Source organism: Palaemon carinicauda, chromosome 9, assembly GCF_036898095.1.
Source record: "Palaemon carinicauda isolate YSFRI2023 chromosome 9, ASM3689809v2, whole genome shotgun sequence".
Classification (NCBI taxonomy): Eukaryota; Metazoa; Arthropoda; class Malacostraca; order Decapoda; family Palaemonidae; genus Palaemon; species Palaemon carinicauda.
This window is the reverse complement of record NC_090733.1, coordinates 21,666,328-21,679,355: the sequence shown is the minus strand read 5'-3', so window position 1 is coordinate 21,679,355 and position 13,028 is coordinate 21,666,328. Positions and strand designations below refer to the sequence as shown.

Genomic DNA, 13,028 nt, shown 5'->3' with positions numbered 1-13,028 from the left:
TCGGTAGTTTTGTTGAATTTCGCCTTCATCGTCAATAGTAGCTGTCCTCGGCAAACTTCTTAATAGTAAATCTTCATATTAATTATACCATTAAACTCTGTCATCCATGAAGACTATAAGCAGATCGGCTGATACACAAAAAACATGTAGGAGTGTTCAACAACAGGTCCTGTCGTTCTGGTCTTCGAGTCACACTGCTATTCTGCGTTTTGGCAGTTATATCGTCACCTCTTCTTCGAGACATTATATGGTCGCCTCTGCTAAACTTTGTTATTTCGTTTATAGCTTTGGGTTTGAAAAGGTTAATCAAGAAAACATTTATCATGAATCAGCCAAATTAACTTTATGAACATGAACTTTAGCCACAATAAAGTAATAATAGTAAATCTAAATAGCTAATTACAACTTGGTGATTACGATTCATGAGAAGTAGAAGGAACTCAAAACATAAACTCCTAAATCCCATGCTTAACAAGAAACAAAATATTTTAAAAGGTATCCGGGAGTTTATGTAAATAAAAGAGAAATAACATACTGTCAAGTAAACAATAAATGTGAAATATATCTTTGATATATTTTGTATACTCCCAGCAACAATTTGATTAAAGTTTACTAAGTTTAATCAAAGAAACCATTTGTTCAACTTTTACTCACTCCCAGCAACAATTTCATTACACACTCTTTATAGCCCATGTGTATCTTACCCCCAAAGAATATGGTAATATACATAACCATGTAAGCCTATTATACTAGGCCCTCTTGAACCAAGAGTTCTGTGTTTCTCATAGATTCAAGTGCAGCGGCCCGTTTACTTCTCTCTCTGACTTTTAATTGATCAATAGGTAATTCAGTTTCAATTTCAACAACAGTATGAAATCCTTCTTTAGGAAGAAGCAAAATGAGTGAATCTGTTGTCCTGTACACAACTTCACGAGACTTACCCTTAAGCACACGAGCTGCTTTTACTTCCCCTAGGTGATTTACTTCTGTCTTCTTTACTATACCAAGTGGATAAGTACTTGGTTTGCTTGCGTCCTCTTTTAACAGAACAATATCTCCAACAGCCAAGGTTTTATGATTGACAGGTCTGTAACGATCCCTTTTATCTACTGCTTGATTAATGAGAGTTGCAAGAAATTCTGAATGATATGCCTCAACTAGTCTGTTTCTACCTTGTCTAAGTTTATAGTAATTATCCTTAACATCATCAATAGCACTACTACCAGGCTCCCAATTGGTGTCATCTGAAGAAGAATTCTGCAACTCGGGAATAATGTTCACTGATACCAGATCATAGCCTTTAAGTAAACACTCAGGAGTTATTGGTTTTTCTACATTATCAATACAAGCATCTCTCAGACTATCCTTAAAAGCAATTGGTCTTTTGTTAATAAGATGGACAGTTTGACAAATAAGGAAGTAAAAATCTTGATAATCAAGCACAGTGTTCTTAATAGAACTAAAAATTAGCTTTTTCACCATTTTTACACAGCTTTCAACTAGCGAACCCAAAGAACTATTACCTTTGGCATAATGCTTGAACTTCAGGGGCTTAATGTCATTTTCTTCAAAGAAGGCATGCGTTTCAAAATCGTTGAGAAAGGTTCCAATGATTCTACTACCAGCAGTTAGCTGGGATCCCAAATCAGATATGCAAAATTCCGGGATGCCAAACTCATATATGTGTAGTTGGAAGGCCTTGAGAAAGTCTCCAGTATCAGCAGATAAACATATCTTCAAGTTGATGGCACGACTCCACAAACATGTCACGCATAATAACCAAATCTTCTTCCTTTCACCATTCCATATTACTGTATAAGGACCGATGTAATCTATGAAAATATACCTGTATGGAATAGGTGGTGGATTGCTCCGAAAATCCCTATAGGCACTCTGATTTGCTTTGATTGGTCTCTCATTAAGCCTTCTACAAGTTATACATTCTCTAAGTACCTTCTTTACTGTGGAATAAAAGTGGATTATCCAAAATTGCTTACGTAACTGAGCCAAGATCGAATACACACCAGCGTGTCCTAGACTAACATGCATATCACGAATAAGCAATTTAGTTAGCAAACTATGCTTAGGTAACAGCACAGGAAAGAAAATCTGTTCGTTTCTTCCGAATTTACTCCGGATTCTTAGCAAAGTGTCTTTGCTCTGGAAAATATTCATTTGAGTTACCAAATTGGGAATGTTTCTTTTTAATGTATGACTTTTCTTGAAGAATTCACAAACTTCTGGGAAGTTATTTTCCTGTTCTTTACCTATTATCTGCCTACATGCTAAAGCATAAAAATTTTTCTCCTTGACACAATTTCCCCAATGAACGTCGATTCCTTTATTTGTTAGTTTTTCTCTGATGTTTTTGATGAATTTCAACACCATCCTATGAACAGTTGCTAGCTTATGGAAACTGGAAAACTTAGTCATAGGTATCAAGTGTTCAATGCTATTGATGTCTTTCTTGTTATTTTCTTTACTTTCAGAATCTGTTGAGACAGTGATTAAGGAAGTATCTTCCCTTTCAGGGCCGGGTACTTCATCTCTCTTTTCAAAGGGGTTTGGCACCTTGAAACTAAACTGAACCTCATCTTTATGAAGTTTCTTAAGAAACTCAGGTCCACTATGATACGCAGTCTTCTGAAGTCTCCTGTATGAGACACATCTACTAATATAATCTGCAGGATTATCATATGCATTCACAAATGAAAATGTTATTGGGAAAACTTGGCACAAGTCACCTATAGTTTTCAACCTATTTTGAATAAAAACTCCTTTTTTCTGCAATTTATCATACTTATATGTATAAGAGTAAAGCCAATTAAGAGCAACCATACTGTCTGAATATATCGCCATGCTCACAATTTTGATTGGAGTAACGACTGATTGACCAGCAAGTTCTTGAAATAAACTGATTAGTGTCTCTGTGGCTAGTCCCAAAGCTTGAAATTCAATTACAGGAATGGTTTTCTTTAACTGTTTGTTAACGACCCTGCTCTTGGCGGTCAAAAAATTTGTATTACCATTGAAGACATTTACAATATACACCACAGTTCCATAAATATCCTTACTTGCATCTGAAAATGCTACTAGTTTATAGGTACCATCTCTCCTACCCAGGAATCTAGGAATTACTACTTTAGGAGTAGAATTCACCTGTTTTCCAATAAGTATCCATTCCCTTTTTAATGTTTCTGAGAGAGGGCTATCCCATGTGATAGTCTTGTCTTCTTGAAGCTTTTTAAGAAACAGCCTGGCCCTGTTCAAGATTGGTCCATAGATATTAAATATATCATAGATACTATTCAATGTTGACAAAACTGACCTCTTTGTGCTAGCTTGCGAATCAAGGAAAATCTTACCAGGGCCTAGTGTGTCTGCTTCCCTATCCCAAACCATGCCGAGCAACTTTACCTCTTTGGGCGTTTCACTATCATAATCTCGGTCAATTATTTCTTGCAGTTCTGCATCGTTTGTTACGAATTGTTGCAATTCAAATTTGTATGGTCCAAAGATATTAGGGAAACAGTAGTACGCTTCATATAAAGCCTTGGCAGAGTTACACGAATATGACCCATTGTCCATGTAAATGGTATTATACAGTGATTTCTTTAAGTTAACCATTTCCTCGTTGTCACTCTCAACATCCAATATCAAGATTTTGAACAAAGCTAGCATGAGATGACAAGGGCTAGGCCTTAGGCCAAAACTTAAACGCTTGTTCCTATAGCCCACAACAGTAAAGTCACCCTTAAGAATATTTCGATACCATAAGAACAACAATCTATTCTGATCCTCTTCCTTGAGTCCTATCATCAAAAATGCCTTTTTCAAGTCAAAACAAATCATATGGGTGTCAAATCTCTGCATAATCAGAGAAGTTGCAATTTTGTGATTCAGACAAGGGCCTGGAAGCATACACCGATTGTGACTATAAGTGCTCTTCACAGATTTGTTTTTCTCACATAAGTTAGACAGAAACACGACTCGACACTTAGTCGTGTCTCTGGCCATTTTGAACACAGGCATATGAGGCAAGAAACTAGCTTCTGGATGTTCATTTATAAAAGAATTAATATCTTCAATTTTCTCTATGATTCCCAGATTTTGTTGCTCTTTAAATACATCATTAACCATCTTTAAATGCTCAGGTTTATTTTTCATACGTGTTAAGTTAGACTTCAGTATCATCCGGGATAAATTGAAGTTCTTCCCTAACAAATGGGATATCTTGTTGTTCCACATCAGTGGCATTACTAGTCTACCTTCTTCATCTCGTTCTGTACTATCAAGAACATACTTTACTAGCTTTTTATTGGTTTCTGTGTCATCTTCAGATAGCTGGGATTTTTCATAGTCCAGATATTCGATGCATTGCTTTTCAAGCATTTCTTCCGTAGCTTTAATCAATTCAGACTGCTTTAGCTTACCCTTTTTGTTAAAAATAGCATAGGTTGAATTAGTGTTGGCTTCTTGAACTTTGATACTCGCCGGTGATCTGTTGGAAATCAAGTCAACATCGTCATCTCGAAGTTCAGACTGAGAGACTGCCAAAAAGCTATGTCTATCGAGGAATTGTAATTGTCTATTAGTCTGGGCAGCTTCCCCTTCCATACAAAGTGTGTCTCCTTGAGTGCAAACCGCAGTATGTGAACTATTTCCAATATTAATGTTAGGTAAATAATCCAAGTTTTTCATCATTCTGTTAATATTACCTGTGAGCATGACACCAACTGGAGTGTCAAGATACACAGAGGGATTGCTTAATCCAAACTTGTGTGTAGTTAGCGACAGCAAAAAGTCAGCATCATTTCCCAAGATAAGACCAATGTTACCAATAGTGTCCACACTACCACTAAGAAACTTATCTGCTAAAATGTAATGTCTATCTTGAAATTCTTTAACAATGACATTTAAGCCCTCCAGTTTCAACTCTATATCAATACTGGGTACAACAACTGCTTCGATGGAATGCCATTCCCTACCTAACTTGAGAGGTACATTAACAATATCAGTTACAAGGTCCCTAGTAGAATTAAAACCATGAATAGTCATATAGACGTTTTTTGCTAGGACAGGGAACTTATGGTTTACATGCTTATTACAAATAAAATTTCTCTGGCTACCACAATCTCGTAAAACTCGAACCACATTATTTTCTTCAGCCACAGAACATGTAAAAGTTGGTAAAATTGCAGCACCACCAGTAACATTTTGATGAATTTCAGCTAATGTGAGGCTATTTAAAGTATGCTTCGGTTCTGGCTTTTTCCCACTAGTATGCATAGAGGTTTCAGTGGATTCAGTATTACTAGAATCAGAAGCTTTAGTACTGGAACTATTAAGCCTCTCCTTAGCAACACACAGGTATGTAAAATGCCATCCACTGCAATTTCTACACCTTTGGGTAAACTTGAATTTACACTGACGAGTCACATGATTATGATAGCCACACCTAACACAAGCATTCAGCTCTTTAAGTTTCTCTACTTTCATTTTAGGATTCGCAAAAACTGGGCAATTTACTAGCAAATGTGCGGTATCTTGCTTACCATCCTTTGTACATAGGATACATGACTTATATTTAGGGCTAACACTAACTTTGGTTGCGAGAGTTGTGCTTGATTCTATATTCTTAGTCCTAGTTTTCTCCTTTTGCTCAACATTTCTTTCATTCGTTCTGTTATACCTCTCAACAGCCTCAAATATGTTACTTTCAATTTCACTTAATGAGGGTTTGCTTTCATTTGTTATCTGAATTAGTAAAGATTGAAAGCGATCATTAAGACCATGCCATATGAAGTACTGGAGAACATCGTCAACTTTGACGTCAAGCTTTTTGAATGCATTCATAATAGTTTTCATCGAGGCTACAAAGGCATATGGATCACCTGATAAAGTTAACTTCAATTCTACAAGTTTCTTAATTGCATCATATTTTTGTGTTAATGGAGTTGCAAATGCTTGCAATAATAATTTCTTTGCCTCGTCATATGACTGGTTATCAATATCAAGAGAATCCACAAGTGCCTTTGGAGACTTTGACAACTGATTTCGTAGATACATAAACTTTAAGTGATTTGACCAATTTTGTTTGTCAGTCAATTTTTCAAATTCATAAAAGAACTTTACTAAACACTGACCCTTGGTGTTGTCATATTCAGGTAAAGGAACTTGAGGCATCCTTAACTCATTCTTAAGGTTAACTACCGGGGTAGGTGTGGTTACAGTTTCTAAACTAGAAGCCTGTTGCCTTTGTAAACTTAACAAAGCCGACATTATCTTTTTCTGGTAGTCTTCATCTGTGTTAATCTTTTGTTCAATGGAGCTTTCGTCTTCCTTATCTATGACATAGTTCAATATTTCCTGGTCTAACCCTAAAAGTTCTTTTTCTAACTGTTCAAGTCTGTGAATATACAAAAGTCTATCTTGTTCAGACAATCCTTCGAGATTCGATTGAACTGTATTATATATCTTTGTTACTCTTTGCCGAGCGTAAGAACGCCGTTTCTTCAATATATCCTCAGACATGTTAATAATTCTACAAAGTTAATCTAATACCAAACCTAGATAAACACAAATCAAAGTTTCTAGCAATAACGAATATTTATCCGTGTTACAAAAGACATATATTCACTTCAATAAAAATATTCAAATACCGAGCACAAATTTTATGCTTTCACAACATATACCAATAAGCCTATATCAAATATGAAAAATAAAGAAGCCGAGGACAGCCCCACCCACAATAAAAGGCTTACAACACAAAGGACAGGGAGGTTAAGGATTGCACGAATCCTGTCACGGTCGCCATATGGAAAAACTTTTTACTTGAAATCATGCAATGATATACAAATTAATGGTGACAGGGTAAATTAAAGAAATCGTTTAATTTATATTTAATTACAACAGTCAAAATGAAATAGAAAATTTATAACTGAGTAAAATAAAATTTAATCCCTTTGCTTGAGAGAATCCTTGTCCTTTGTGCACTGTAACCCTTCCAAACCGTGCTATATTCTTGGAGAGATGACCTTACGCCAGACACCACTCCAGCACAACATGGTCACCACTGAATTTTTCCATAACCTGATAATACAATGAAATATCTATAATAGAGGTCATGGCCATCTATGGTTTAGACTAAGGCGTAAGCCTTAAATGTTTTTTACTTAAATGTAAATATATAAAATGTAATAAGTTAGATAGCAAGACCGTAATATTCTTAGTATTTAGCTAAGTTTTAGGCTAGCCTGATACAAATTTAAAGTTATTTACTAGGATAAATGCCTAGCTTAAAATTTAGTATAAGTTTTTTCCAGTGCTTAGTCTACTTAGCCAACATATAAGCAAGCTCAATAGCCCAGTCTTAAAGTTTTTAGAAGTTTTTTAACGTTAATATATGAAAGAACTGAGTTACTCGTTAGCTTAACCTCTGATACTTAAACCTCGTTGAGTTTTACAAAAGTTCACAAGAAAATAACACTTATAACAATTATCAAGTTCCTTCTAAATATCACGAACTATCAGGTAATATTTTATAGGACGTGCAAGTTAGGTTAATGAACCGACAAAGTTCATATATAAGCAATTTGAAAATCGACTGAAACACGCGTAAATGTAACTCGATTCTTACCTCCAAACTGCTAAAAACCCGTCTCCTTTCTCTCCCCAAATCTTTCGGTAGTTTTGTTAAATTTCGCCTTCATCGTCAATAGTAGCTGTCCTCGGCAAACTTCTTAATAGTAAATCTTCATATTAATTATACCATTAAACTCTGTCATCCATGAAGACTATAAGCAGATCGGCTGATACACAAAAAACATGTAGGAGTGTTCAACAACAGGTCCTGTCGTTCTGGTCTTCGAGTCACACTGCTATTCTGCGTTTAGGCAGTTATATCGTCACCTCTTCTTCGAGACATTATATGGTCGCCTCTGCTAAACTTTGTTATTTCGTTTATAGCTTTGGGTTTGAAAAGGTTAATCAAGAAAACATTTATCATGAATCAGCCAAATTAACTTTATGAACATGAACTTTAGCCACAATAAAGTAATAATAGTAAATCTAAATAGCTAATTACAACTTGGTGATTACGATTCATGAGAAGTAGAAGGAACTCAAAACATAAACTCCTAAATCCCATGCTTAACATGAAACAAAATATTTTAAAAGGTATCCGGGAGTTTATGTAAATAAAAGAGAAATAACATACTGTCAAGTAAACAATAAATGTGAAATATATCTTTGATATATTTTGTATAATGGCTACCTCACCCAAAAATAGATTTTTCGCTTCGCTCAAAATCCGTTTATTGGGCTCAGGCCATGTTGTCCTGATGGAAGTTTACCAAAGCATTACTGTATCTGTGGATTCTCAATCAGTGCCGTACTCTCAAGAAAGTATTTTCCTGGTCCGTCTAGACCTAGAGACCTTTGATGTTACCGTCATACATCATTTCATCTAAGCATGAACTATGTTAGTGCTTCCTCCCCCCTACAGGGATGAGTCATACTAGACTCTAGAAAAGTCTCGAGGAGTACATAATAACTTATGGATGACAAAATGACAAGCTTGTATAGTGGTCTCGCCCTATACATCATAAAGCAAAGTTTGTATAAGAGTCGCCAAAGTCAGAATGAATTTGTGACACCTTCCCCAATGTGACTACTCTTAATAACTATCGGATAAAGGTCATATCCGCATAGGAACAAATTTGCATCTCTGCCACTCTCCCGTTAGGGTACCACCTCAACTCTTCCTAAGGAAGGGTTAAGGAGAGTGGACTTTGCTTGAATCAGGGAACAATCTTAAAAGACATACCATGATAAAAATATCCATATTTTAATCTTAATGCTCATTACATATCTCATAAAAATGAGTGGAGGCGAATAAAACGCTGGGTTCACTATGAACTAGTTTATTAAAATTTAATAAACATGGATATCAGATCTACCTTTATAAAATCTATAAAAAGTGGATGATATCCATTAAAGCACAAAGAAAACAGTCAACAGAAAATATTGTTTCATCTACCATGAAACAGACTTGCCACTTCAATTGAATTAGTAATAATGCTACAGTCTGTATACTGTTTAATTACACTAGCGTAAGGAACGCTTGGCACAAGTGTCCGTATTATGCCATAGTTCACCAACGTCAATGGAACAGTTCGTAAGGACACTTTCGTGGCCTATCGCTCAGTGTGTAGTACACACAGTGACTACACACCCACCCTCTTAATCAATCGTCCCAAATTAATTACACTGTTCCTCGCAGAACTAAAACAGAAGGTTAAAGGATTCTACCTGCTGCTACCACAGATTACTTGAGTTGCTCCACTTGCTTCGCATAGTGCATAAAGAACACCTTGGATGACCACCAGCTGGTGTACGAACAAAGATGTTCAAGGTCCATATAAATAAGGAAATTTTATGGAAGAAGCAACTCCTCTCGGACCATGACTAGCGGGTGTACTGTCAGGACCCGATTTGCGAATAACACAGGTGAGTTTCGCCCTTAATTATAGATAACCTTGAGCCCGAGGTTTTTCCTCTGAACAGTTGTCCTCCCATAAAGTCTTAAGTTCTATGAAGATAGACCATTAGGCCCCCCACTGGACATAGAGATACATCTTCTTTCAGAAGGCAGATTCTCTAGGGACCCCACCTGAAGGTAAGTAGCATGTTCTTGGAAAGAAACGTTGGGTCTGGAAATAGATTCAGTTAAAAATAGTATTGTGTCGGCTGCTCACCCTTTCCTCCTCACTAGGGAGAGAAAATCATGAGATGTAGGTTTCTGGTTTTCTGTGATGAAGCGAAGACAGTCGACTTCTGCACTCGCTGAGAAAGGGATGGATCCGTTAGCGGTACAAATTTTAGGCGTAGTTCCAATGCCAGAGGGAACCACACGCTATTTGGCCACTTGTGGGCCACTATTGCCGCCTTCCCCTTGAAGGATCTCAGTTTGTCAAGGACCTTCAAAAGGAGGTTGTGCGGAGGGAACAGATAAATACCAGACCATCTGTTCCAGTCTAGGGACATAGCGTCCACAGCCTCCGCTAGTGGATCCTCATATGGGGACACGTAACAATCTATTTTCTTGTTGTCTTTCGTCGCAAAGAGGTCTATCTGCAGCTCCGGGATTTGACTCAAGATGAAGGCGAACGATCCTGCGTCTAGGGACCATTCTGACTCTATTGGTGTAAACCTGGATAGAGCGTCCGCTGTCACATTGCGGAACCCTTGAATGTGAACTGCTGACAGGTGCCATTTTTTCCTTTCTGCCAAACGAAAAATGGCCAACATCACTTGATTAATTTGAGGTGACCTCGACCCTTGTAGATTTAGGCATCTCACTATCACCTCGCTATCTAGAACCAGTCTTATGTGGGTCGAGTGGCGAGGAGATACCTTCTTTAAAGTCAGAAGTCCTGCCATGGCTTCTAGAAAGTTGATGTGAGATGACTTGAAAAGATTGGACCAAGCTCCTTGGACTCTCTTCTGATGAGAGTGACCTCCCAAGCCTTCCTTTGAAGCGTCTGTGTGGATAGTTACTGGCGGGGGAGGAGGTTGAAGAAGTATTGATTTCTTCAGTTGCTTGGCATTGGACCACGGCTTGAGAAGCGTTCGCAGTCGAGTCGGTTGAGGTCTTATTAGATCTCTTCGCGCATTTGATGCGTATTTCCTCCAGACTCCTGTTGCAATCTTTAGCTGTGCTCTTAGCACTGGATCTGTTATTGAAGCAAACTGTAGAGAGCCCAGCACTCTCTCCTGTTCGCGTCTTGATATCCGTTTGGATTTCAGCAGTCTCTTGACAGATCCTGCTATTTCCTTCCTCTTCTTCCCAGGAATGGAAAGTCGATGTGATTCCAAATTCCAATGGACTCCCAACCACTGAAAATTTTGAGCTGGAGAAAGTCGAGACTTTTTTATATTGATCTTGAATCCCAAATGTTCCAGGAACTGGATCACTATCTTAGAAGCTTGCATGCATTCTGTCCTGGATGCTGCCCACACCAGCCAGTCATCCAAGTAGGCTACTACTTGGACCCCCTTTAGGTGTAATTGACAGACGGCTCTGTTCGCGAGCTTCGTGAAAATCCTTGGGGCTATGTTTAGCCCGAAAGGCATGACTCTGAAGGCGTAAAGTTTTCTATGTAACTTGAAGCCTAGGTAGGAGGAGAAGTGGCGATTAATTGGAACATGCTAATAAGCGTCTGACAAGTCTATAGAGACATTATATGCCCTTTTGGGCAGTAGGGTCCTTATGTGTTGAAGTGTGAGCATTCTGAACTTATAGTTCATTATGAACTTGTTGAGTGGCGACAAGTCTAGAATGACTCTGAGTTTTTCTGAGTCCTTCTTTGGAACACAAAACAGCCTCCCTTGGAATTTGATGGACTTAACTTTCCGTATCACTCTTTTGTCTAAGAGCTCTCGGACGTATTCTTCCACAACGGGGGTTGAGTGTTGGGAGAATTGAGGAAATTGAGGTGGAGGGCTGCTCCAACTCCAACCTAGTCCATTCTTTATTAGGCTGTGGGCTCAGGGATCGAAGGTCCAACGATCCCTAAATAGCTGTAGCCTCCCTCCTACTGGAAGCCTCTCACTTCTGCTGTTGTGGACCTGAGGCCTTGCCTCCTTGACCGCGTCCTCCCCTAGATCCCCTTTCTCTTGAAGGGCGTCTAGAAGAACCTCTGGCTGTTCTTTTAGCCCTCGAATGAAAGGAAGAAGTCTGCCTTTCGAAGGCTGGGTTAAAAACTGGCGACTGAGTCGCCACTTGTTGAGGTACCAGTTGGCATGTGGTTGGAGGTGGTGCCATTATCTGAGGCACCACGGTCACAGGAAGATGTTGCTGTTGTTGCTGTCGGTAAGGTATAGCTGGACGAAAAGATGGCCTAGGCCATTTTGTCTTCCTCTTGGGTTGGGGACCCTCATCCTGAGAAGACTTCCTCTTAAGAACTAAGCCCCACTTTTTGAGAAGGTTCCTATTCTCTGTGGCGGCCTTGTCTACTACCTCTTTAACCACATCGTTGGGAAAGAGGTCTTTACCCCAGATACGGGAGGAGATCAGTTTCCTCAGTTCGTGCCTCACCACAGCCGAGGCGAACACGATCTCTCTACAGGCTCTCCTAGCTTTAATAAAGCTATAGAGATCCTTCGTAACTGTGGCCAGATGGGTTTTGGCCACTACCATGAACATGTCCTGGATCTTGGGGTCACTTGCCATCGTATCTAATGTCGTTTGCAATGACATCGATGACGCAAGTCTTTCCTTCGTCTCTTGCTCCCTGCGCAAGAGAACCTCCGACAACTTAGGGAGTTCCTCACCGAACGGAGGTTCAGCCATATCAGCTTCCAGCTTCCCGACTAAGAAGGTAAGGTACACGTCCTTCCAGTCTCCTTGGTCCAAGGGCAAGGTCAGCGATAACGGCTTGCACTCCTCCAAGGAAGGGCATGGTTTCCCTGCCTCCACCGCCTTTAAGGCTGCCTTATATCCCTTTGCCATGAAGGGAAACGCTCTGGTAGGAGAGGCCACAAAAGAGGGAAACTTCTTACTCAAGGCTGGCACCTTTAAGTTCATGAAGCCCCTCTCTTTCATCGAGCTCGATAGTAATGCCTGAGCTTTACTAGGGTCAAAAAATATGGCCTCCTTCAGCTCAGTCTCCTCCTTTGAGGCTGGCTCCTTCCTAAGGCAGACATAACAGTCCGGGTAGGAATCTTTATTGGGCCAAAATTCCACCTCTTCCAGGGGAATTTTTCCCAACTTTTCAGATATGACGATCTTCCCGATTGTCATTGGCATGTGTTCGGCATACTTCCAAGGATTGGTATCTGAGCACAAAGGAAGATCCTTCACGTTGAGTCGCTTCTGGGGCCCACGTGATGCTGCAAGTCTACGTATCTCCAGTTTCATTGCAGCCTCCTTCTCATCATTCTTCTTCTGAAATTGTTGGATCATCTCAACAATAAAAGAAAGAGTCCTTCCCAGGTCATCTGGGATAGCAGACGTTGTAGAGGGA

At 39.1% G+C, this 13,028-nt stretch overlaps 1 protein-coding gene and 1 long non-coding RNA gene across 2 annotated transcripts; both read right to left on the bottom strand.

The window, feature by feature from the left end:
• Positions 1 to 744: 744 nt before the first annotated feature.
• Positions 745 to 6,817, bottom strand: LOC137646304 (uncharacterized). Its single transcript, XM_068379414.1, has 3 exons — positions 6,765 to 6,817; positions 6,147 to 6,409; positions 745 to 5,873 (listed from the first exon to the last, which is right to left on the bottom strand). Exons 1-3 carry the CDS (start codon positions 6,815 to 6,817, stop codon positions 745 to 747), a joined length of 5,445 nt encoding a protein of 1,814 aa, XP_068235515.1.
• A 73-nt stretch (positions 6,818 to 6,890) lies between these two features.
• LOC137646766 (uncharacterized) lies at positions 6,891 to 7,680 on the bottom strand. Its single transcript, XR_011045453.1, has 2 exons — positions 7,640 to 7,680; positions 6,891 to 7,092 (listed from the first exon to the last, which is right to left on the bottom strand). It is a non-coding gene; the product is annotated as an uncharacterized lncRNA (long non-coding RNA).
• Positions 7,681 to 13,028: the final 5,348 nt, after the last annotated feature.

Coding starts and splice junctions, on each gene's coding strand:
- LOC137646304 (XM_068379414.1), bottom strand. CDS start 6,817: ATGGCGACCGTGACAGGATTCGTGCAATCCTTAACCTCCCTGTCCTTT. Junction 6,410..6,764: donor ACCTCCCTGTCCTTTGTGTT/GTAAGCCTTTTA, acceptor GTATATTCACAG/ACTTGAACAGTTAGAAAAAG. Junction 5,874..6,146: donor TGAATATGACAACACCAAGG/GTCAGTGTTTAG, acceptor ATGCCTTTGTAG/CCTCGATGAAAACTATTATG.